The 27,090-nt window shown below is 39.5% G+C and overlaps 1 protein-coding gene across 3 annotated transcripts in view; it reads right to left on the bottom strand.

Moving 5' to 3' along the window:
• Window positions 1–27,090, bottom strand: part of LOC133275886 (transmembrane protein 132D-like) — a 275,357-nt gene that overhangs the window by 180,934 nt on the left and 67,333 nt on the right. For 2 of the 3 annotated variants that reach the window (XM_061466160.1, XM_061466159.1), the window contains exon 2: window positions 6,634–7,522. In XM_061466160.1, coding sequence (XP_061322144.1) covers window positions 6,634–7,522 — 889 coding nt within the window. Of the gene's footprint in view, window positions 1–6,633; window positions 7,523–22,062; window positions 22,197–27,090 lie in introns of those variants that run through there. The other variant, XM_061466161.1, reaches the window with a different exon arrangement.

Below are 27,090 nucleotides of genomic sequence, written 5' to 3'. Positions count from 1 at the left end.
GGTTTGGTGAATTTTAGCTGTCTTTTATATTTACTGCATATCTCCTAATCAAAGATCTCAGATTAATTAGTTCATTCATCTCACAGAAATAACACTTTTTACCAAGATAGATATTACTAATTTCTTCTTAGCAGGTGAGGAGAGCTAAGACTGGGACTTCATTTTTCAAAACCTGGGGCTGCATTTATTTTTATTACAAGTTTCTTTTGACTGCAGCCATGATGCCCAAAGGTTCTCTTGTCTTCCAATCCACCATGCCCCAGCAGGCTCTCCACTGGCGCTACCACCTGGCAGGCCATAGGTTGCAGTTCCTCTGAAAGTTCATTTCAGGTATCAGCATACCCATAAAACATGCAGTGATTTCCACATGGGTTGCAAAGGAAAGCAGAATTTTGGTTTGATGAATTCCAGTGCCTACCTTCAAAGGATTTAAATTTTAAGATTATCTGTGTAGATCTGTACAGGCAAAGTCAGTAGGAAATATCAGGGAGCCTTGTCTACTTCACGGCTCACATTTTAGTAGATGCCGCTACAGCACTGGCTATTAGGTTGCTTTTATAACCTGTGTGCCTGGGCAAATGGAGAGTCCTGGTGAACTGCTCACTTGAATTCAGATATCTAAATTCTATTTAAGTGTGATTTTGGAACATGGAGTTATTTTTTAGACTGGTCTCGGACTTCCATGTCACAATGAAAAGTCTATGAGAGAGGTAGAACTAGCAAAGCTGGTGTCCCAGCTTCCAATCACTTCTGTCAATCACAAGATTTTCTCTCTTCTCTGGGAGTTTATTTTTCCACTGAAGCAGAATCTCTTGAATGCATTAGGTCACGTATATGAAGGAAAAAGCAGAGTTAAGCAGACAGCTCAACCAACTAATATTCTCCTTTTAGATCTTCATATAAACTTATTGCAATTTCTGGCAATAGAATGCTGGTGAAAAGGTCCTCTCTTCAAAACACATAACGCCCACACCCCTTTGCACTCCTACGTGTCCTCTGCTGCAAATATATGTTTTCACTTCTTACCATCATCTCCCATACTTAGTGAGGTCATCATATATTATAATACAAATTTAGCTGATCTCGGCAGGGCAGAAACCATGTTCCCAGGAAGGAGAAAAGAATGAAAGCCTCAGGTAGGTAGGTGAGCAAAAAAGAACTGTTTGCAAGGTACATATTTTGCATATAAATCTACTTGTCATAGGAGTGCAAAACAGTAGGAGCACCTTCACTCTGCAGGCACTTCCATCAGCCCACTGCAAGCTCACTTCAAGCCTAACCCTGGTGCACCTTGGGCTGCAGCAGCAGTAGGGGAACATTCTTCCCTCAGATACCACCCAACAGAACATACAGCTGCCATGAAGACAAGTCCCTGTGTTGAGCCAACGTGTGAGCAACTCCGGGGAGATCCCATGAATGTATGAGGCTTATGAAGCCTAAAAACTGTGTCTTATTACATAGCAATACCCAAATTCCTCTTACCAACCAGTTCTTAGCAGCCCTTTCTGGAGAGCACAGCACTTAGATGCAATGAAGCTATACTACTGGAGGACACGAGTGTAGGAATTACAATAAGGCACTGCACGCTGCAGGCTCTGCTGCAGGGAGAGGTGAAGCTACTGGATGCTTGGTGAAAAGTTTAACTACTACGATGCTTCTGCTGCACATACTTCTGGCAAAGCAGGTGAACTGGTGGAAAACAAAACCAAAAGCAAACCCCAAAACAAGCCACAGTGGAGTTGGGCTCCACCAGATAATCAAGGATACATCTCTCCCCTCATATGCTAACCAGTAAAGGACGTGCAAGAACAGCAACATAAACTACATTACAACATAAATAAAACTAGAATACAAATCAGAAATGGGAACAGCATCAGATCCTGCATCCCTCCCTGTGCACCAGGATGCTTCCTGCTGTCCTGACACACCAGCACACTATATCATGCTCTTTCTGATAGAGTCCACATCACAATGTGAAAAGAGACAGATGCAAGAAAAAGGCACAGTTCCAAACGCCCTGATAAACTGTTCTAAGTTAGCACACAGGATTTGCTAAGCATAATTATAAATTGAATAGCTTTAAAAAGAAGAAAAAAAGCTACAACTTATATATCTATGCCAGACATTAAGTACCCGAAGCCAATTCCTTCTCTATCATTTCTTTGTTGAATCATCTCCAGAAACAAGAAAACAAATTTAAAAGACTGCAAGCAGAAAGTACCAATACTGCCAACTTCAAAACAAAAAAGAAGGTTGTAGTTAGACTTTATTTTAGCATTAGCAACAACAAACTAATGAAAAATAACTGGCTCTACACTGTAGATTCAGAAAACTCATGTTCCTCAGTTTGTAAAACTATGGCAACCCTACATATATTAATTGTAATCTATGCAACACAGCACAGTGTTAATAACCAGCAGTAATTTGGGTTTGCAGCAAACAGGAATTGCAATTGCATAACACTGGAAGCTTTGAAGCATTAACTACTGAAAGCATTCTATAGGACTGACATGAAATAATACTTACATGCTTTCCCTCCTTTAGCAAAACATTTCAGATAAAGATTGCCTTCAACTGCCATTTCCAGTACACATATCTTGAAATTTGGAGAGAAAAAGTAAACCAAAATAGACTAGACTACTTCCCACAAACTTTAGGGATCTTTCAAAACCTTTTGATGGGAAGGATAGAGTCTTTAGCCTTCCCTGGTCAGTCACACGTGCAAAGATGACAGAACAGTGTCTGGTACTGCACACGCTGTGTCCAGGGCTGGTCATTGGTAGGGGACTTTGAGGTTTGCCTTTGATCACAGAGCCCTGCTGTGGGCTCTACAGCAGCTTTCTTTGGGCTAGGATGTACAATTCTATTTGTGCCTTTGCACTCAACCCCCTCATGGGGCCAGTTACAAAGAATACGATGAATAATTAATTTGCACTTAAAATAAGAGAAGATAATAGGATAGAAGCACAGGACATTCAATCACTTACTTTATAAAGGCATTTAATACTGCTTCATTGGGAAGATAGAATTGCTCAATGCTTGTATATTGCATGTCATATTCAAGTAACTGTTGATATTAGCAGTGATAAAATGGCTTCAGAGAGGTTAAGTGACTTGGCCAAGACCAAAGAGGAAGCAAGTGTGTGAATTAAGATCACAAATCAGTCAGTTTCATAAGGCTTAGTGCTCCAAGCTTACAACCTGGCACTTACAGCAGTATTCCATCATTACCCATCATTTAGGTTTTATCTCCTTCCTTCCTTTCCTCTCACACCCATAAAGAGTCAAGATAAATATTTTTAATTTCTCTAGTTCATTAAAAAACAAACCCTAATCCTCGGCCCTTATGGTCCAACTCTTCCACAAAATTAAAACCGTCCATTAGGTTCATGCTCATGACTCTAAATCTTCCCCTGCACCCAACAACGGCATGAGGAAAAATCACAGAGGTACCTTTCCCCATGTATTTTAGTATTTAGCAGTTTCTAGAAGGTTCCCCTTGGAGACAATTTCCTGTTAGAAAGGGGATACAGTTTACTCTAAATATAACCATTTTCAAACAAAAAAATATTCAGCTGTGATAAGTGTTTTTTGCCTTTCGGTTGTTTTGCATGGCTGTTTCCTCTTTTTTGACCTGTCTATCCTATATTTTCCATCTGTTCAAGCCATGATTTCCAGTCCACTGGAGCAAAAGCAATGGTAAAAGCATTTTGCCAGCAGCCCTTGGCCTCACTTCATGAATACAGTTCCAAGTCTTGCTGCCACTCAAGGTAGAACTTCTAAAAATATGGGACTTTCAAAATAAAAATTAATACCAATTTCTCATAAAAGAGTTATGCTGGGGGGGTTCAGGGGCTTTCCTCTATCAGAGAGGGGCTCAGAGTGAGTGGAGACCAGACAGATGCTGCACAAAGCGGCTGACTGATATTTACAAACCAGGAGCAGAAACCATAAAGACCAACAATACCCATTAGAGTGCACACAGCCACCAGCACAGCACTTTCTGTCCAAAGGAGCTCTTCCTCTTCCTCCCCATTCCCGTCTGAGGTCTGTTATCCTTTCCTACATATTATAATGAATCACTTTACTGATTATTTACACAAATGGGTCATTTCTGCTCCTTTTTGCTCCATCTTAACTTCCAGGAGAGAGGACCTTTTGTATGTCTGTTCAAGCCTTGTATTTACATGTTTTAATAGGATGAAGTTTCTTCCCATCTATCTTGATGCAATGGCTGTACCTCTGCAAACCAAGAGAATTTAGAGTTCATGGAGACTTAAAACTCAATCAGGTCACAGAAGAGGTCTCTGATGGCTTTTACAAAATGTCAGCTAGAGACTCTTCCAAAGTCAGAACAGGCAGCATATCTCAAATGCATCTTTTGTATAGCTGACCATATTAAAAGAGAACCTACATAATGTAATCATAGAATGGTTTAGGTTGGAATGGACCTTTAAAGATCATTTAGCTATGAAAAATGGATATACTAGGCTAACATAAAATTGTAAATCCTGAAATAGAGCCATACTTCAGTCAAATGCTATCTCAATTATCCAATCACTTGGACACATGTTTACTATGAAAGAGAAGGCCATGAAAGAGGCATGTTGTTTGACACTGGGGTTATAGGAGAAGCCAGAGTAAAAGGAATTTTTTAAGCCAAAGCATTTAATAGAGATCAGATTTTGCTCTTACCTGATACTTGCTATTTCCCCCTCACAGAAGAGGATGTTTATAAATTAGTAACCACTGAAAGCTGAATTTGCTGTGTACATGTCATGGAGAGATGAATGCAGAACATGGATACTACAATTCTGACCAAGAAAACAGCCAAACAAAAACTCAGACATGCTGTAGCTAGATCAAACATAGGCAGGCAACAGTGCTTTAGAAGCAGAGCAAAACAGGTATTATAATTACTCTGGTATTGCAGCAGATTGCAGTCTGAAAGCCAGTTATTGGTAGAAAAACAGGTCAAGAGAAATCAAAACTCAGAAAAGCAATGTAAGTAACAGTAATCTGTTACAGGAGCTTATATATATGAAAAGGTAACAGTAAACTGATGTTTTTGAAGGAGAAAATGCCACATTTTCCATTTTGAACCAATTTCTGCTATCTATTTTAACCTTTTTTTTTTTGTTGTGGTACGATAGCTTAGATCTCAAAATACAAAATGCTAAAATTCAAACAAATTATTTCCTTTTTGTTCCAGAAAATCAGTTTTAGCAGCAATTAAAAGTTTGGGTGTTCAGTTTTCATCCTAATTTAAACAAAGCAAGAGTTCTGAAAATTTTATAAACCTACAAGTAATATCATGGTTATAACTAGCTCTACTTTAACTGATAACAGCTCACAGAAGTACAGATGCTTTGAAGTCACATTTCTAAGACACAAAAATTTACAGAGTAGAAGCAACGAGCAGTTTTTACCTTAGATCTCTTAGACAGAAAAGGGAGAAAAGGGTTTTAGTGCTTATATTTCAACCAACTTTGATGTATAGCAGAAGTTTCCATGCATGCCTGAAGTAATATACCTCTAAAGTCATTAGTGCAGGGGAAAAAGGAAAAAAGGAAAAAAGAAGGAAAAAAGGAAAAAAGGAAAAAAAGACATCCCTGAATGCCTACTTATGAGGAATCGCATTGTCCGTCTTGAAATTATCAGTTGGGAAACAACTTAAATCACAGTCAGATTGACTCAGAAAATCAAAACCTGGTATGTTAAGGAGAGCAGATATCCTACTGGTGTTTGTCCTCACCAGAGAAAGAGGAAGTAACAGTCCTCAAGTCAGTACCTAAGTGCTGTGGTTATTCAATTTATATCTCACGCACTTGCAAAGGAAAAACGACCCCATTTTATAGCAAACCACTTCCCACAGAAATCCCCCACAAATCTCCCTGGTCGAAAGGGGTGGGGGGGAAACAAACCATATCTAGGCAACTTCAGCCAGAGATTGTTGGTCTTAGAGAGCTTCCCACTGTAATGTTCCAATGCCTGGAAAGCCATGAAGTAAATGAACACAGCACTTGACATTACATTCAAAAAATACCCACTACCATCATTCAAACACATTCAAATACATTCAAACACAACCACCATCTATTATTTTTTGTTTTCAGAAATGGTTTTGCTATATCAAATATCCTATATTTGGATAAAAGCAGCACCAGGCTTATAACAAGTTGGGAAGAGATGTTTAAGCATATAAATCCTACTTAGATGCCTAATTCTTGCTCACTTCCTATAAATACCTTTGTGGATTTGAGATGTACTAATCTTAACACGAGTTCAGCGAGAGCTTAGGAGAACTGCAAACTCCAGCTCAGGAGACTTTAAATGTTATCTCCTATTAGCACATAGATAGGTCCCAGCTCTACTATTTCAATTTTTGTAAGCACTCCTCAAAGGACAACTTCAAGAAAAGGCCTTTCTCACTCACAGAGATCACATCTCAGACAATTTATACCATATTAGACTGAACAACAGGAGAAATACTGAGTCAACCAACTGCAATACAATCTCTGTAGAGCAGCAATTGAAGGAGTGTTAGGCAATTTATACATGTGAAATTGACTTCCCGTACCAAGAGTAGAGAAACAAAAACTAAGGTACCAAAGAAACACAAAACAGCCTTACCTCAGTGTGAACTGATCTTCTGTTGAATTTTTAGCAACAGATACAAGGAAAGTCAAAATGTCACCTTGCTTGACAGTCTTTGGTGCATACTGGATGGCAATATTATTATCCAACCTCATTTCATTTAAAGAAGGGACAGCATGTGTCTGGTAAAGGAAAACACTCCCAATCCTCTGCAAGGGAGGTCCTGACTCATCAATGTCATTGCGCCCCAGTCGGATCCCATTACTTTTCCTTACATCCTCCTTGGTGCATTCCCCTTTCTCATCTCCTGGTTGTATGGCATAGTAAAGCTCCACAGGGCTCCCTTCAGACTGATCCATGGCTTTCTTACGGCCAGCAACAACAGTAGGAGGGTTAAACCAGCTTGGCAGGAGCTCCAGCTCTGCCACACACAGCCCCAGGTCCCCTTTCAGCCTGCAGCTGCCTCTGACTTCCCGCGTCTCTCGGAAGGCGAACACCCGCAGGCAGGGCAGCTGCTCCGTGGTGCTATAGTCATCCCAGTCCCTGCCCACGATGTAGAACAGCACCTGCACTTTGGGCTTGCTCGGGTAAATTTTGTCACTCATGATGAAGGCCTTAAGTTTCCAATTAAAGGAGAACTTGTTAGTAGATCCAAATGGATTTGAAGACAACATTAGGTCCTGGGGCACTACTTGTTCAACAGAAAAAGGTCCATAGCTGGCATTTAACACAGGTGGCCTCTTGGATTTGTAGATCAGAAAGGATTCCACTCTGGACTGCAAGCTAGAATTCCTCATAATATCCTGGTTGGCTTCCTTAAGAAAGAAGGAAACATCCGCATTGTGGATACGATAGGTCACAGGCAAGTAAGTTGGCAGTAAAGAAAATCTCTGTATGCTCTCCAGGATCCCTCGACTCTCAGTCACTGTTGAAAGGAAAGGAGAGTTTAAAAATCAGACCTCCAAGTCATACTGTGATATAACCTCACTGACTTTACTGAGGGGATTGACAGTGCTATGGTTGGGATTAGGGGCAAAAGGAAGCATCATCAATCCATGCAGAAGTCGCCTAGGTAGATGAGGATCTGTCTCATTAGCTTAGAAAATAACAGGTTATGACATGTTCTACATGGCAGCTAGATTAAAAGAAGTAGCTTATATAGGTTTACTCATGCTCAAAGGTCACATCTTCACTTGCAATATGCATTTACTGTTGGAGAGCAAAATTACCCCATCAGCATCTGTAATGTAAGATCACTGCACTGGCACATTTAAAAAGCTGTGACCACTAAGGCAATCTGCATCTGTATAGGAAACCAATGCGATGGTTTTACATCAAATGCTGCACATGGATCACTTAGAGCTCACTTCAACCTTTTTTTTTAGCACTCTCAAGCAATACATGGACCTTAAGTGGTTTCCTGCACAAAGCTGAATTTCCCTTTAAGAACAGTTAGCACAATAGCCATTTACACAAAAGCTTCTTTATAACACTCTGGTACTAAAGGATTTCAAAAGGAGCTTTATTTGCGTCCAATTTATAGTCCCTTCCATTTCACTTCATCTAAAAAAGAAAGTTTTTCTCCTGTAAATATCAGGATTCATGGCACTGTTGTTGCCTAACCCTACACTGTTCCTTAATACAGCTACATTATCTGTAGGCTGTACATCACTGCACACTGAAAGAACATTTTCAATGACTCTCAGCCTCTCTTAGTGCAAGATAGCTATTTTAGCTGTGCCATCGAGCAATTACCTGAGGCAGGCTATCATATTAAAGAATAATCTCCATTCTTTCTAGGAACTGTCAGTCCCAAAGAGTAAAGACATACTCTTAAAAAATACAGATGCAAATACAGAATGACCTTTTGAACATCTTACCTTCATGTTTATGTCTTCACAACCTAGGAGTGAAATAAATACCTTTTTTTCCATAGCAAACTCAAATCCTTGCCCTCATTCAGAAGAGTGACAGGGTTATCACAGATGGCATTCAAAGGCAACCCAGTTTCCAAGCTCTAGTCCACAAATGCTTTACTAGTCTGTATTTTTTGTTTGACATCCGACCTAAATATTTATTTGTTCATTAAGTACTGCAGTGGCCTAAACTGATGTCAGTTATTCCCTACCACCAACCTTCAGTTCAGGTACTGCAATTCACTGCAAATCCTAGAACAGGATGGAAGAGGCTTGTTATCTTCAAATCCTATGGGAAGGCATTGTTAGTTCCTAAAACCCTCCAACTGCAGATGACAAGTGTTCCCTGAAAATGATCTGGAAAATACCTCTCACAGCAAAGACCATCTTACCTCCCTATGGGCTGTATAACTCAAATGGGGAATTTACCTTTGCCACAAGGGAAGCCCCACTGATGCTACCCATAACTGACACGTCAGGCAGGGCACCTCCGTAACAAAGCAGTTAGTGTAGGGAACCTCACTCTGCCACAGACTTTTGGACTTAATGATCTTTTTTTTGCCAACCTAGTTGATTTTAGGATTCCTGTGCTCCTGTTCTATATCCAGCAAATAAGAGTATTGCTATTTATTTCCCCTCACCCTCTGTGTAAACTGCAACTGCAACAGACTTACCTTACTACTTATGTAAGAGCATCACCTACAACAACAAGGCTGTGATCTCAGCTAAGGTCTCCAGGCACTAACACAGTGCAAAAAATAAACTAGAAAACTGGAGCAAAAACTTTCTATATGAAAAAGCAAAAGCAGGCAGCTATTAAAAACAAAATAAAAACCCACAGAAACAAACCAATAACAAACCCCAGATAAGGGTGGGCATCACTCAGCTGTAAGACAGAAGGAACAAACCTCAGCCCAAAAGAGGTCAGGAAGAAATGACTGCAGAAAAGAGTTTCACAGTTACGCAAATCTTTCAATCTTGAAAACCTGAAATGCCTCACCTAATAAGCAATTAAAATGAAAACCTTACTTTTAAAAGTTTAACTACTGTCAACTCTAAGGCCCCACCTGGAATTAGAAATAAAATCCATCTAAAGAATCAGGAAAATGGCCTCAGCACACATCCTCATGTGAGACTGCAAACTGCAACAGCAAAAAAAGGCTAAAGTCCTGTTATCCCTAGAGGTGCAAAATTCAGGATGGATCCTGTCTGAATGTAGAGGAAGTTCCATCCAAGGCTCTTCTGCTTGTTTTTAGTCAAGAGTAAACTGCAGAGATTCTTTGCATACAAGAACATCGTTCAGTTTAGTCTTGGCCTTCTCAACATTCAGCTCCCACTCTTTCCCCAGATATTCACTGAGAGCAGATGAAGTTTTTAAAGACCTTTTTCGAGATAATCCCCCAACAAAGATTTCTAACAACTCTAAATGGCTTTGCTAGTACTTAGAGTTGCAGGGATACATCTCTTATATCCAGCCCTAAGGCAAAATCTGTTCTGTTGTTGTACTCCTCAGATCCCCCCAGCCTATAACATCGTTCCTCCATCTAATGTCCCGTTTATAAATTCCACACTCATTTTGTACTCCTCCCAACAGCCTGGCAAAGCACCATTAAACACAGTGAGGCATCAAGGAGGCAACTTAGAGAGAGGGGAAAAAAGCTCAGGGTATTCAATTTTTTATTTCCCTTATTTTGATTGCAGCTCCCTCCCTTGCATTCCACAGGGAGAAGTACATTATTTTTTATATTAAAGCTAACAGTGTTTCACCTCATAATTTTTTAATCATTTATTTTAGTGCTTAATTATCTCAGGGAGTAAATATCTTCCTTATGTATTCTCCATCTCCACAAGACAATGTTCCTCAGAGTTTGCAAATCAATGACTCTTTGGAATAGGAGAACACCACAAGTGGAAACACACAGGTGAACTGCCTATTACAAAAAGGAAACCATCTCACCAGCCAGAGCAGGGCCCACTGGGTTTTAGATTCTGGGGCAATAGCAAACTGGTCTGCTGGCTGTTGCACTTCCCACTACCATCAAGCTGTGGATGTGCACGGAATATGAACTGGCTTTTGCTGGAAGCAGACAGCAGCTTTCTAAACAGCCAAAGGCCAAAAATTCAACCAATTTTACACTTTTATCTGGGGAGAGTTATAATCAGCACAAACAAAAAAAAAAAACCCTCAAAACCTACACTGAGCTCTGCAGTACCATCTGGATTTTGACCGTGAAAGTTTATTAAGGATTCTGAAGGATAGGAAATTGAAAACAAAAACAACTATCAGCGGTTTTAATTGCAACCATGACTATTTTGGTAAAAAATATGTTGTGTTTTTTTTTTTAACAAAGGCAGAATTGTGTAAGATTAGAATTCCTGCGAGTTGTTGGGTAAGACCCAGCATAGAAGTGGAGTTTTAAAGATTTCAGTCATATCATCTACTCTAAATATTGTATCAGATCTGTGCCATCATAATACAGGTATAACCCACCTGAACAAATAAGACAAGAATCACACAATGCCTCAGCTTGAATGTGTCAAACAAAATAAAAGATGGGTAACTGAAGTGTTGTTACAGAAAAAAAAATAAGAAAAAAAACAGAGTTAAATTTGGGAACTGCAATTTATCTTTACTGTACCACTGCATCTGAAGGTTTTTGTACATGGGGAGCTTGGCAGAGGGATAACCAAGTGCAAGAGTGGTGAACATTAACCCGCCTTACTAGTTCTATGTGTGGATGTATGGCACAGAGCACGCCATACTCTGGGTTGACAGAGAAAAGCATGCCATTAGACTGAAACAAACTTTGAGTTTAATCTGTTCATATAAGGATAGATTCCTAAAATCCACAGAGATTCACTCAACTTTGAATTGACTAGTCATGGCAAGCTGTAACATCAGTTTATCTTAAGCTAAGACATCGCAGAGGAAAAAGCAGCTTCTTGCAGAGGACCACACCAAGCGATACCTTGCAGTACTATGGAACCTCAAAGTGCAGACCCTCTACTGGAATAAGCTGCTTCACTGCAAGGTCTAGTGAAGACAATCTAGTGCAACTGCAGGGTGGTGTTATGGCATTCCAGATTCAGGAAATGCACCCCAACAGCTTGAAACAAACCAATAAAATCTAATTTTGATGTTGTGCTTATGCCAGGAGCTATTATTTCTCAATCCCTTACAATGGCATCTGTGTTTGACCTCTCCTGCTGTGAGCGGTTTGTTGAGGATTTCAATCAGTGGCCACCTGGGAAGAGATGATGTAGTAGGGCAGTTTTCGTTCCTCTCTCCTTAGTAAATCTTCCCCTGACTGACACTGTTTTAAAAATACTTGTCATTGATGGAAGAAGCAAATTCTTTGCAGGTCAGTGAATATGAAAAAAATCCAAGAAAAAGGCAGCATGATCAGTCTCCTCCCTCACAACCAAAGCTTGTGCATACGATACATCCCTCAACACAGCATTGTAAACCTGCTGCATTCGCCTTCCAAAGGTCATTCTGCTTTCTTCATTAGGCTATTAATTTCATACTGCAGTCTGGCTAAAAATCTTCAGTCTTTATTTCTTTAGTATCATGTAACAGCAGCTCTCAGTCAGTGACAAACACACTGTTCATAGCTCAGTTTTATTGCAAAGTTATTGACCATTGCCTCAGAAAATTGAAGAAATCTGCCAGACCACTAACTCCGTTCTATATTGCTACATCCTTGGGACTTCATTGCCCAAACAGTTACTTTATTGTTAAAGCTGTTCAATCCCCAATCATCCAGCATTCATGAGAAATAAAATACTCTTCCAATCAATTACATAATGCTACTAGGAAAAAAAGCCTTTTTCTTGTAGGTTGAAGGGAACAACTTCTTGGGCAAACTGCCGTACCAGCTGCAAGCTCAGATGGGCAATGTAACAGATGAAATTTGTTACTGTACTTTGAGGGTTGACATAAGTGCTTCTTTTCAGTCTGACCAGAAATTTTATTTAGTTTCAGCTGTTCTTGAATCTTCTGAACACTTTTACTCTCCTAAGTTTGTTAGGAATTCTAATTGTTTTTTTAGCCAAGCTCTAGGAAAAGAACCCCACCGAAATATCAGTCTGGTAGGGCGATCTATTTTCAGAGCTGGAATCCAAAGTCACAAGGATACATATTCCAGTAAAACTTTTTGGCCTACAAGGATTCTGAGAAGGGACTTTTCATTAGGGACTGTAGTGATAGGACAAGGGTTGATGGGCTTAAACTCAAACAGGGGAAGTTTAGGTTAGATACAAGGAAGAGCTTCTTTACCGTAAGGGTGGTGAGGCACTGGAACGGGTTGCCCAAGGAAGTTGTGAACGCTTCATCCCTGGCAGTGTGCAAGGTCAGGTTGGATGGAGTCTTGGGTGACATGGTTTAATGTGAGGTGTCCCTGACCATGGCAGGATGGTTGGAACTACATGCTCTTAAGGTCCTTTCCAACCCTAACTATTCTGTGATTCTAAGACATTCTGGTCTTAACCTAGTTAGGTGGCTGAATCCACTAGTGCCCCTGTTTAAAACTGACCATAATACCAGAGTGAATACCATCCCCAGGCATATCTCAGTCAGTTCATAACAGAGGGACAATCGCCTCTGCCAGGATGCACCACTTACTATGTCCCCATTCCTTACAAGTAGGTATTTCCTTATGAAGACATTATGACATGTAAAAATCTTCAGTGAACACATTATTCTCTGTGTAATACAAGACTGAAATAATGACTGATGTGAGGCTATCACTATTCACACTGGAGCACTGATTTCCCATCATTCTTCTGCTTGCTAGGAAGAGGATTATCAGCATCTATCTTCCATACAAGCAGAAATAAAAGACTCCACCCTATCTGCAGCGGGAATTCTAATCTTATGTCCCAGTGTGGTCACACCATTAGAGAACAGTTTCCCAAAAGAAACTCATGTTCTGGTAACAACACCATCATACTAAAGGACAAGTACCAACAGAACAGCAATAAAGCTAAATCAAAGTGTCACAAACAGGAAAACAAAAACAAAACCCTGGAACCCAAGAGTCACACATTTATCTGTAGCCAACTAAAAATGCCTTCAAATCAAAAAGTCACCAATTTCTTTTGAAGTCCTTTCTTTCTCAGCATTTCAGACTGCTCTACCTGCTTCACTTGATAATGCTCTCTGGAACTGTTTCATCCTTGTAGGAAATCATCATTCCTCAAGAACAATGCTGTTCCCAACCTGCCAACATCCCCCCTTCCACCAAGTTATTACAACTCTTGTTCCAGTCCTGTATGCCTGTGTGGAGCTTGTTACAAAGCAAGGGAAAGATTACTTGAACATCAAGGCCATAGACCATGAAGAATAGCGCCTCTGTAAAAAGGTGACTCCTTGTTCCTTGCAACAGAATTTCAAAGAAGTTGCAGTTCTGTTCGAGAGTGCAACATACATTGAGCGACAGTGAAGTAGATGCTAAATAAAACAAATTAAAGTTTGCAGAGATACAGGCAAATCATTTGGATCATTATTTCTAAGAGGAATACACACTTGCATACCATTCTATGAAAACTATCAAGCATTGCTACTACAGTCAGAAACAGGAAGCATTTTTAAGTGTTGGGTCCTGCAAAGTAGGAAGTGCTCTGACAGAATGGGCTTAAACTCCATGCGAACGTTCACTGCAGAAAGACAAAGTAGTTAATGCTTTACTGAAACAGAGCCTGGAAGCCTTTGCAAGAGGCAATGTTAAAGCCTGCCCATCAAAGCATATCTTAGCCTCTTTTTCTTCAATCATGCTAGACTGCTCCTCTTGAGCAATCTTGTAATCCATCTTGCAATTTCTCCATTAACTCCACAATGAAGTTTCCATGACCCAAGTAGGATAAGAAGAAAATCTAATGAAATGCAGTACAAAATTCATCCCAGAAGGGTCTCCAAATACAATGCTGGTTCAGAAAACAAGAAACACATCTGCAGAACAATCCTCAGTTAAGAAGTATGCTCCATCTTGAGTGGTGAACCACTTGGACCAACTCAAAGAATTGTCACACAAGGGTTTCAAGGACTCACGCTTCTGATTTTACCTACAGTAGGGCAGCAAATTTGGATAAAAGACTTTGTACCCACGAACACGGTATCCCAGAGCAGGTACACACTGATAAGTGTACGATTGGACTATTCGCCTGTTGTGACCAGTACAGGGGTATTTATGTTGTCAATCAGATGTTACTACACCACAATGACTTTATAATATGGGCTCTCCACACAAGATCTTTCACACAGGAACAAAATGTTTAATTTTACAGAAAAATATAGAAGTTACAAACATTCAGAAGTGGTCTTCTAGAAAGGGAGCTCTTGTTCCACCAAAGCAACCGGCACCACAGAAAGGTGTTCTCAGTCTTAACATGAGCCACTATCAGAATCTTCAAAAGCAGGGTAATAAAGTAAACCCCAAATGAATCCATCCATTCCACAAGCCTGCCTGTCAGCAGCGCCTTGTGATCTACCATAAATGATAAGTCTGAAAGTTGAATCATGACATCAAAGGACTTCCATGTCTGCAGTGAGAGCAGGCATCTGATCTTTGTATGCATAATCTTACAGGCATGACTTCAAGGATCATTGCAGGTCACATATTCATCCAGCATTTTTCATACTTTAACTGTTATTTGACTTGATGGGTTTGTAAGTGCTCATCCCTGATACATGCTTAGTGGATGCAGATTGTACTCCCAGTTGCTGTATCAATCCAGTTGGTGAATGGGCCTGATTATCAGTCAGATAAGGTCCTTTTCACAACAGCGCTATAGCCTGATGACACAATATTTTCTATGAATATCCCATTTTAATGAAGTTTAAAGAAACTTTTGTAAATTAATCATTGATGTCAGAACAGACTACACCTCATCACTGGAGAGAGATGAACAATCCTGAAGTCATTTTATTATTCCCACTGACAGACAGATAAAGAAATAATTTAAATAAAAGGGCTGCAGAGGAACACACACCCCTTTACAGTACCAAGTGATACAAAAATGATCAGAGAAAGAGCATATAACAAAGGCAAGTTCCTACCTGAAAAGGCAGCAAAGTAATAATTAGAGAAAATTATTAAGATAAAAGGCATTGTTTCACACAAGAGCCGATGTCAGCCTGAACATGAAAGAGCAAAGCAGTGATGGGCACCACAAAGTTAAGAAAAACAGGAAAAAAAAAAAACAACAATCAACCCACAGTTACATTAACTAGTGGGGAACAGGGAAGGAGCAGGAAAGAAAATTCTTCTGACACGCCAGATGCAAAGCATCAATAATCACACAGGGGGCTGCCCCAAAACTATCAGCTGCATGTGATGCAAGGAGTAAAAAGTACTAGACACCATAAGATGCATCACTCCCTCGAGTGTGCCATTGCTTACAGTAGTGAGCTTTTGTCTCTGACTCACTGGGCCATCTTGACACACTCCATCTCTTTGCCTTTTCTGGAGTTTTGATGCATTTATTTAATGAACCATTAAAAGACAGAATCTCTCTTCAGTGAATATAGTACTAGCCCAGGTGCTGTCCACTATGGCTCAAGGAACCCCTATGGTCAAATGGCTAAGAGCCAAGGGCTTCAGTTTCTAACATACTGAAAGATTTCTCAGACTTTCAATGGCAATAGTTGTGTCCTCTCTCCCCTCCTATGCCTCTAACTGTGGAGAAAGAAAGGCATTATGATTTCAAATATTTAAAGAACAAAACCCACAAAAAAGAAAGCTGAAATTCTTGCCAAGAGTATCTTGACTTAAATACCCTTTCTAGTGTAATTATGCTCAGGAACCAACAAAAGGAAAGTAAGGTGGGGTAGTGGGCAAGTGCAGAGTGTGCCAGTAGCCTGACATCAACTGTCAAATTCCTCACAAGAGGGACAGAAATACATGACTGTGCAGTACAGCATAGCCTTATACTGCTTAAATATACAATCAGAAGTCAACCAGATTCTGCCTCAAATATTCGCCTAACCCCCCCTTCATTTTCTGGAAGGATACCCAGCCATTATCTATGGGAGGAAAAAAATTCTAAGCATTAAATTAACACCTGACTCAGCAAAAGTAACAGGCCAGTTTCTGTTGCCGGTCTTTCATGAGACAAGCCACGGCTATAGATGCTAATCCAATTCCAGTGGAATGCGAACTGCAGCACAAAAGTGTTTGTGGCTGCTGGCTGATCATTCTCTTCCCCCAGAGTACGTTCCTTTAAAATGAATTGTAAATTTGTAAATCCATATTGTGCCTCTACATCTTGCTACAGTCTCTATCCCCAACACTGAATTTGTACGACCAACAATCACAGTATTGATCGTCTATTGCTACATTCGTTAACAAGAGAAAAAGATTCATTTTTTATAAGTCTTATTTAAATAACACCACAGTGATGGTACATGCAGTAAATTTCTGGAAATGTCAATAAAACTAGTAATATTTCACTAAACATATAAAAATTTTGGATTCTTAAAAGAAAGCGCAACTTCTAAATATTTAAGTGTGTTTTCAGAAAGAAGTGAAGATATCAATCTCTGCCCATGGCAGCGGTGTTGGAACTAGATGACCTTAAGGTTCTTTCCAACCTTAACTATTCTATGATTCTATGATCTGTACCTGAAAAGTCTGGAACTGGAGGACGCTATAGAATATATGTAAGTTATATACACATATATGCACAAGCACAGATACAAGAATATATGGCTGCTTCTTGGGTATTTCTACTCTTCACTGTGATCTCTGGTATAGACACACTGTGAACACAGGAATACATGCTGCCCTGAATCTATACATCAACCTTCTTTAAAGTTCCAGGCAACAAAGGTTTAATTCCTGTCCTATAATGCTGCTCTAAAATAATACATGCAGTCCAAATCTCACCAGCTTTCCCTCCAAACCAACTGTTATACTCATTAACAGAGATGAACAAGAACCTTCTTGACATATACTTATTAGCTTTTGAATCACAAGGTCTTTATCCTTCACATGAAGTTTTCTTTCTTTGTACATCCATAACCCTGACACATTCCTGATCCTTTTCATCTTGCCATCTAAACAGGAAGCTAAGGTGTCTCAGAGAAGAATTTCTCTGAAAAAAAGGCATGCAAACATCAGTGTAACTAAACAGGCAGGTTTTCGGGAGTCTTATTCCAACCACTGAATGACACCAAACTTCTAAAAGGCCTGTAGCATGCTTAAAGATGCTCAGCTATCTCTAATAGCATCAGGCATGGCATTTTGTCTGCCTCTATGTATGCCAGAGAGGAAAAATGAATACATAATTTTTCCTAAAGGAAGTTTTGCAGAGCTAACAAAAGCAGCAGTGTGTGCAGCTAGCTATACCTCAGTTGCATCATCATCCCCAGGAGTATCCATGATAATCCACTCCCAGATCATGACTGAGCAGAAGAGATGATCTAAAAACTTGCTGCTAAGCAGCTCCTCTCTTCTTATTCCTCTTTTGTTCCTCTCAGCTGCAAAATCATGCTCTCTCTACTCACCATTCTCTAGCCACCCACTGAATGGTCATCTTGTCTTTCAGGTGAGATCACTCAGCTCCTCTACACTGGCAACAACAATCTACTTTTTCCTGGCTCATAAAAATCTTTCTAGACTTAAAATACCTTTGAAAGTCTGACTTACTGTTCTAACAGAGCTGTGAAATACTATTATTTCTTTAAAAACAATGCTAGCTTGCAATTTGACAGGTGATTTTGTAATTAAGTATTTTGCCCTTTAGAAATATACATGGCATATTACTTTACCTTTATTTCCAGCACAAGAGCACAAAGAATATTAAAGCAATGTGCTATTCTCTCAACTCTCTCTACAGCGTAAGAGACAGAAAAGGTAAGAGCAGTGAAATTATCATTTTATAGCCCCATAACAACTTTTTTCCCTATGCAGACAAACTGCAAAGGGTGGGAACTCCTGAACTTACCCAGTATTCATCCAAATAAATCTAGGGAAAGTTCTTCGGTTATACAGATCTCCAAAGTCTTATTTGGAAACTGATTACACCTTTTCAAATCACTTTCTTTCTCTTCCTTCTCATACCTATTTGAAAGTGGTTTATAGATAAGGTGATACTGATAGAGATGCTACAGCATTTGACACTCTGTAAACACCTAAAAATAGAAAGATAAGCAAGACTTTTTTTGTCTTTTTGCACCTGATGGTCTCCAGTGTTTTCTTTGGCACTTCCTGGGAGTTCATTCTGTCAATTTTGAGCCAGTTTCACATCTCCTTGAAGATTCTAAAGGTCATATTAATATCTGCCTCAGCTAAATACCTTGTTTTCTTGAAGCCTGACTAGAAATTGGAATGTTATACTTGGGTGTCACAGTCGGAATCCCCTGAGGAGGATGCCATGACACATGGAGCCAAAAACTCTGGCTATTTAATTGCAGTAAAGTTCCTCCTGGAAAATGTGGAGGATATTTGAAATTCAGCAGCAATAAAGACTGCAGGGGAGCTGTACAAGAAGCACTGAGAGCTCAAGATTATTTTCCCCTACCCTGCAATTATCTTGGATACTTAAAAATCCCTGCTACTTGGACATGAATAGTTTTGCATTCTAGTCCCACTGAGAAGCTTTGAACAAAAGATTTCAGAAGCACTGGTGAAAAACACACAATAGAAACCTCAGAAACAATAATCCTACATTTAAATCAAATTACAGATACACTTTCTGCCAAACAGGTCTTCCACTTACAAAGAGCACAAACTGAAGCCCCTGTCATAGCAACCACTTAGAGGCTGGTTCTCCGATCATACACAACAGTTGTCCTCATGAGTGTCACATACTTGCACATGTGAATCCATATGTACATTTGAAATAGTTTATTTTTAGCATCCATGTTTGTGTGTATTTAAGAGCAAATCCTACTGCAAGCAAACCTATTAAGTCTGCACCAAGTGGATTCTACAACTGTATAATTGACAGATGTTTCACATCACTGCTTGTAAATAACAGATTAAAAGAAAAGGTTCTCTAATTGAATGTCTACAGAACAAAGAGCAGTATCTACTAGACAGAGCAAGACAGATGGTAGGATTTGTCTGCAAGCAGAAAACCAGCACAAAGGCATTACCCAATTTAAGTTGCATTTGGAACATCTGCTGGTCACTACATTTTATTCAGTGGGGCTAATTTATAGACTGAATAACTGATTTTTCAGCTGCCCAGCTAAACTAATCAAAACCCAAAACCAATTCTCTCAGGTCAATCTGAAGGGAGATTTAGGTTTTTACATTGCATCACTATAAAAGGAAGAAAACAAAAGCAAAAAACCCCAAAACAAACAGAAAACCCACACAAATCCCACACCATAATAAAACCTTCAGAATGGTTTTAAAATTTAAAAAGAAAATTAATGCTTCTAATCTTTCTTCTCAAACTCTATCTTACTTTTTGATTATTACTTTCATAGGAAAGCTATTCTGTGTCTCCATTTTAATCCACAGCCTTTCTATTCAATTGGCATGTATAAGAGGTACTGGAATTTTTTTTCATCTAGTACATTCATGACAAAGGCAGATCATTTAAAACTTGACATTAGCCATGCTGAGGGAAGCACTCTTAAACATACAAGCTACCTCTCATTAGTGTATTTAGATAATAATCAACTCAGTGGATAAATGGAATAAAGTGGAGCAAATATTTCTATGCCTAGTTACCAAGATCCACAAATCACTACCGGCTGCTGTAAGGATTAAACCTGTTTTTGGAAGACAACAAATATACAATTAAAAACAAACAGAAAATTACCGATTACTGAATCTGATTTATGTTACTATTTCTAAGCTTCTTTACATATCTATGTTATGCATTGAATAAATACTTAAGATCCCTTTCCTGGTCCCTGAAAAATGGTTTGAGTTGTTCAAACAAATCACAGATTGTATAGACATTTACTGCCTGGCACTTTAGGAAATATCCAGGAATAAATCAACCAAGACAAAACACTGAAAGTGAAGGAAAGCAAAAGCATTAAAGTGACACATTAAAAGTGCTCTCCCAAATTGCACATAGTTCACAGAGGTGCCACATATAAAATTTAAGACTTGAGGGTGTTAAATTGTATAAACGGCAAGTAGTATCGTTGGTACCATATCAGAAGAACTTCTAATCTTAAGTAATTTTGATACCTTACTATACTACCTGAAGAAGACAGATCAAATTCACTGGTAATACCTTGGGAGGAGATACCTGTAATAGGTGAAGAATCTCATATAGTGTACAGAAATAGGAAAAATGCTCCCAATAAAAAGTTCATCAGATAAAGTGCATGCAGTACCCCATGGGAATCAGCAGTGCAAGCAGTTTGTATCTGGTCCTTCCAGGTTGTTATGTCTCTGCTGCATGTGCATGCCAGCCCTTCCTCAGCACAGAACAATTAAATTCTGTCTACTTGTTAATGCAACACCAGCTAAAAAATAAAATACCTTGAGCACCTCAGCATTTTTATTGTTTTCTGCCTACTGCTTCCCTATATCACCCAAAATCCACAATTACCTTCTACTGAGACCATATCAGGACCCACAAGCTACTTCTGAACAGCAGAACATGCAAGGAAACACACCACAGTGGCCATCATCAGCACTCTCCTATGAGCATGGAAGAGGTCAGTATTTCACAGACGGTGTGAAACAAAACCCTTCTCTCTCATGTCAGCTGAAGATTTCAGACTGTTTTTTTCTGCACAGTACCTGTGGTTTTGTTTTGGGAGAGGGCTGTTCTCTTTGTGGTTGTTGTTGCTTTTTGTTCGTTATTTTTTTAAAGTAGTGATCCTGTCAGGATGTTCCAAATTATTTACATTTAAGAGAATGCACAACCATCATATGCACTTACTGTCAGCTCTACTTTCTGAAAAGAGGACTCTTCTCATTTCCCCAACAGAGTACAACGTGATCCCTGCTTAGGAACATGCATAATTCCATAGGCTGAATAACTGAAGGCAGCAACAGATCAACCTTTCCTCACAAATACAAAAATATCAACTCCCACCCTTGTTCATGCAGAAACACCCCTTAGGGCTTATGCCCTCTGGTTTCTTTCAGTCTCTTTAAAGGTCACAGTCTGACATTTCAACACTGTTAGAAGCCATATAGGAAGTCTTCCTTCTTACATGTGTGTCCCTGCTTAAGTATTATTCCCTGGTAGTCACAAGGGCCAAAGCAACAAATTACTTCTTTGTAAGAAGACTTGATCTGGTAACTGTGCTTGGAGATTGATTAAAACTAAGTCAAGGCAGCTCAGCTGAAATATGCTAGATAGAGAGAGATTAGCCATAAAACCAACAATCCGCAGGAAACCTGAAACTAAAATAGAAGATGCACCTTTCTTTCTCCTACTTAAGTCGAAAAACAAAACCACAGATGAAGTCAGTCTCATTCATAGGCCAGAGCAGCTCAGCTCTTTTCTATCACAGCAAGTTGTTTATTACCAGTTACGATTAATACTTCAATTTAAACAGAATTCTCCTCTCTCCACTAAACCATGACCAAAAAATGCACACCACCACCCCCAGAAAACAACTTACTTTCTTTATAAACCAGGATTTGAAGCTTTTACATCCCACCTTGTCCTTCCAAATCCATTTTAAGTGGTGACTGAGGTCACCAGACAGCATGAACTGCTCTTTAAGTGAAGAGGGAGACTGAGGGGAGAAACTCTGTATTTAATTAGAACCCACACCAGGGGATGGTTTGGCTAATTGCATAACTTAGCAAAACCCCAAGGCTGCTCCAGGTTAAATTAGTTTGTGAAAGCTTTCTACAAGCTTTTATGCTCTTACAGTACTCAGAATGTTATGTGCTCCAGTAATGCCTTTCCTGACTGATATTACCACCTGCCCAAAGTTCTGAGTCAGAAAATCTCCTATAATTTTTCAGAAGGGTCCACCTCCTTACTGGAACACCTAGCACTGAGCAGCCACAGCAACCGGGAAGTCAGGGAGCCACCTTCCCAAATCCTTCTGAAAGCATTCTAACAGGGAACGGCTGCGGTTGTGGGGGGTTTATTGCTTTTTATTTTTTGATTGTAGGAAAAACTGCAGAAAGGTTGTTGGAAAATTTCTGCAGCTGTAATTAGGGAGTCTATCAAATATGTTGCCAATTAGCTTAATTGGTGTACAGGCTGAGTGAGACCTGTGGAGAAAAGGTTTCTCATTACTTAAGGGGGTGGGGGAAGAAAGACCAAAAGTTCTCATAAGCTTGCTAAGAGGAAGAGGAGCAGAGGAAGTTTTTGACTGCTTCTCATGATGAAGTAACAGTTCTCCAAGTATTTAAAGAGAATTCTCTGAAGAATGGTTTCAGCTGCACCTTGCTAAATCCCACACAAAGTGCTGGGATAATGATGATTTCTAGCTGGTTCTACTGGATTCCATCACAAGAGCTAAAGCTCTGATTGGATTGTAAAGATACTCAGCTTTATCAGGACAGATATAAGAGCTGCAATCTTAGGCACTGTGTACCTTCCAGTACCAGGAATAGATCACAGGATTTCTAATACTGCCCAGTGCCTATTAGTTCTGGAGTGATGGACAATGAAAAGGCTACAGTGAAATAGTGAAGAAGGATTTATGTTGCTTTTAAACTAAATTTCAAAAGGTTCACCAATAAGGCAAATGTCAAAATATATTGATCTATTTGGTGAGCACTGTAGATTTGCTGGGTATCACCTCCTGGAGTGTGTACATACATGTTCACACACAAACACTCCCATGGTAAATGTGCTAAGTAATACACAGCATTAAATCACTATCCAAACTATAATTTTGCACAGGAGTAGAAATCCTAACCTGTTCCTATTATTCTGTCTTATCTACATGAACAGCAGATTGTATGTATACACATAAAGTGTATAAAGTATCAAAAGTAAAGCAAAGTACAGCTATATAGCTTTTGAAGCTACATGCCCTGCCTGTGACTTTAGTGACAAGAGACTTCAGTGCCACGCAGCTTGGTTGTGGTTAAATTCATTCCAAGGAAGCCAAGAGTGAACCAAACAGCTCGGTAAGACTTAGTTGGCATAAGATCAAGCTCAGACAAGCAGAACGTTAAAGCTAACAGTGCCCCATGATCATACTCAGAGTCTATTTCGCCACATCTTTAACTATTTTTAATTTATGCCCTGATTTAAGTGCAGCTCCAAGCAATGGAATTTTTCTGGGATTGCCCAGACGTTTGATCTTTGCATCTCAAGAGAATACATGAAATTTCATGTCAAACCAAATCTACACTTTTTTATCTTAAACCTACAACTATGTCCAAACACAGTCAAGATCCAGAATCAAACAGCTCCTCTTTGCCTCAAACCTTAACTAGGATGGCCTCTCAGCATTAGTATTCTGCATTCATAAGAAGTCAGTGAACTAAAAGAAAACAATGTCTGAAGAAGAAGAATCTAATCAAAGCTACAAACCATAGGGGCTTTGTCTCATGGCTAGTGTCTCCTGACCAAAATACAGCTTAATTCACATCACTGCTTCAAGTACTTAATGATTTTCAGTCTTTTATAGTGCAGATCAATTAGCTCATCATGGTATCGTGGTGAGATTAAGTTTAAGTAAAGTTGTTCCCCTGTGTTCATTAGCCTATAGGAAGGTTTAGTCTCTGACGAATTTCCAGTGTGCAGGTTTTAGCAGCATACATTACTGATCAGAGACAGAGGGTAACCTTTAGGAAAAATGTTTCAAGTATCAGATTTTCATGCCAATAATAAAGCCAAGCAATATTTTTATAAATAAAGTTAAAGGAAAATACAATAAAAATGAAGCTATGTATTCCTGTACCCCAGTGAAAACTTTGTACTAATGGAAAAAATAAATGCACAGCAAGTTTTTATTCACAGCCCTCATATCTAAAGGTCACATATATCCTACTCAAAAACACACTACAGTGCTTACTAAATGCAGACATGGAAATGAGCCTATCAAGAGCAGAACAGCACTTACTAATGCATAGCACACATTTCTGTCTGTAAGTAAAACTGCAATGAAAAGAACTAAAGGTAAAGGTACCACAATTAGGTAAAAGAATAATAAATATCCTCCCTATATTATTTTAATACTCCTCTGAAAATTTTACATTGCTCAATTCTGCAAGAAATTTCAGAGGGGCTGTTGGGATTTTGACCTTTCTTGGCAGTGTTACTTTCCTGATGAAGGTCTGTGCATTAACGGGTAACTACTCCCATTCATACAAATAATGTCCATTTTAAAGTTTCAGCTGCAGCGTAACACCTAATCTGAACTGCTGTCTGTGAATAGAGTGGATTCAGCACATCTTATTTACGTGCTTATCTAAATAGGAGGAAGCCACACAATATAATTTAATGTACAGAGCAGTTTGCTAATAGGGAAACTATGCTCTGAGCAGCTTTTACTCAGAAGGTTTCTGTAGCTTGAAATCTCAACTCTTAATACAGCAGAATTTAATTTTCTGGGACACAGTTTCTCACTGACACAGGTGCCCTTATAGGAGAATTTACAGCGTCCATTATCTTCTCAAGTAGGAAGCACAAGAAATGACCAAGCAAGAAAAGACATTATAAAAGACTCCACTTAATCTGAGATTTGTGGGAGTAGGGCTCCAGTTAAACATCAAAAGCTAAGTTCAAAGTCCTACTGAAACAAGACCTGCAGTTGATAGTGTGTAACTCCAGGAGCTGCCCTGCCCATTTAGACAAATCATGACTGGAATTTCTACACAGTCATTACACAGCACCATTTATCTTGCTTAGTGTCTCTGAGTAATGGAGAGGACACAGACACTGACAGTCTACAGAAGATTCATTACCTGGGCCACTGAGGAGAGGAGTAAAGAACAAACACAACGCTTTTCATCTCACTTTGACAGAATGGCAGAGGAATAAGTAAAACATGGTCAATACACTCCTGGGAATACCTGACTGTCAGTTTGCTAAGAAGTATGCACACTTTTTGCCTGAGGCTGGAAAAGCAGCTCTTAATTGGAATCAGATTGTGACCACCACACTCACAAAGCTCCTGCTTTGTGAGCAGTTCAATAGATCTCAGCCAGGCCACCTGAGAAGTAAGGTACCAGTCTATTCTGATTTCTTCACAGTTAGGTGGTCTTTTCCTCTCGTTTGGGCACTAAGAACCTTTCAACTTTGCACCGGGGGATGAAGTGTGCTGGACTGCTCTCTAGCCTGCCACGGGCAATCAATGTAAAATTCCCCATGTCAAGCTCAGCAACAGGTTTCACTGCAGAATAGAAGCATGAGTCAAACCTCTGCTTCTCAGGGGGCCTTCAGTTACCAATGTCTGCTTCCAAACAGTTCAAGGCTGTAACTTTCAATCCGTTATTTTATGACAGAAAGACCCATCAAGATGCAAACAGTACAGCAAATCAAGACAAAAATCTCTGTGTAATGGAAGTACACGAGTTGTGACTTCATCACACTGAGACACCACATAATCCACAAAGACAGTAGAAACATACTTTTTATAGTAGGAATCACTAAAGAGATGCAGGATTATTTCTACCGAAGTTGACATCCTGTTATTTGCCTGCTTGACTTCCTTCCCTGGTCCATGCAGGTCTCCATAACCACAAAGATGTACGACTGCTACTGAAACCAGCTCACTGGGCAGGTTCAGCAGGAGCTCAGCCTGAACTGGCTGACATAACCAGATACCGGGAGGTCCTGCTGAGGTGCAGAAAGGAGTTGGTAACTTAAGGATACTTAAAGGTAGAACTTGGAGGTCCTAACAGAAGTGTCCGAAGAAACAACAGAATGAGGAAAAAGCTTAAACTGAGGTTTCTTCTGTCCCTGTTTAAGTTAATAAGAAAGGACCACCACAATGAAATAGGCAATTTAGGATAAGACATAGCGCATATAAACTGCACTAATTTACATGTAATTGCAGTACACAAAACATTTACAAGCACAAATACTCACTGAACTAAGAAAAGAACTCCAGTTCTAGACAGGAATAGGTAAATCCTGCCAACCTAGTTTCCAAACCTCCCACATGGAATCTACCCTTACAGAAGTAGATTCAGTGTTGAAAAATATCAGCAGCAGTTTGCTTTAACGACCCACTAAGTAAAGAAGCTCCTGAATGCTGGTAAATGCCATCCTGGGTGGGGAAACTTACTCTGCTTGAAACAGGACAAATTACCGTTAGCTGTGTAGAGCTCTTAGGAAGTTTGAGTCCCTGTCACAGATTCCGCTGTTGCCAGCACTCTCTTGGAAACCAAGGCCAATTAACAAAGAAAGCAAGAGCAGGATCATATTTAAAGGTGTACAGGTAGATAAATATACTTTCTACATGCTGGAAAAATTCAAAAGATGAAAAGGATAAAACCTACCACAAGCCAGCATGCAGTGGCAATCTGTCAAAGGTGCTCTGACTTCATTATCACCTCCAAAGTACAGTTCTCCCATTGTGCTTCAGCCATGAATGTAGCACAGGGAGATTTCAAAGCAGGCTACATAAAACATTTTCTTGGCAAAGATCCATGGCTTTATGCTGTGAACCATCTTTTACGTTATGTTTGGTTTCACTGCTCCATTCTGATTTTAACAATACTGTGGATAA

The sequence above is a fragment of the Pezoporus flaviventris genome, unplaced genomic scaffold, assembly GCF_033815535.1.
Source record: "Pezoporus flaviventris isolate CSIRO_AGI_PZ_B2104156 unplaced genomic scaffold, CSIRO_AGI_Pfla_v1 ptg000041l, whole genome shotgun sequence".
Classification (NCBI taxonomy): Eukaryota; Metazoa; Chordata; class Aves; order Psittaciformes; family Psittacidae; genus Pezoporus; species Pezoporus flaviventris.
The sequence above is the reverse complement of the archived record's forward strand: the minus strand, read 5'-3'. Positions and strand labels throughout refer to the sequence as shown.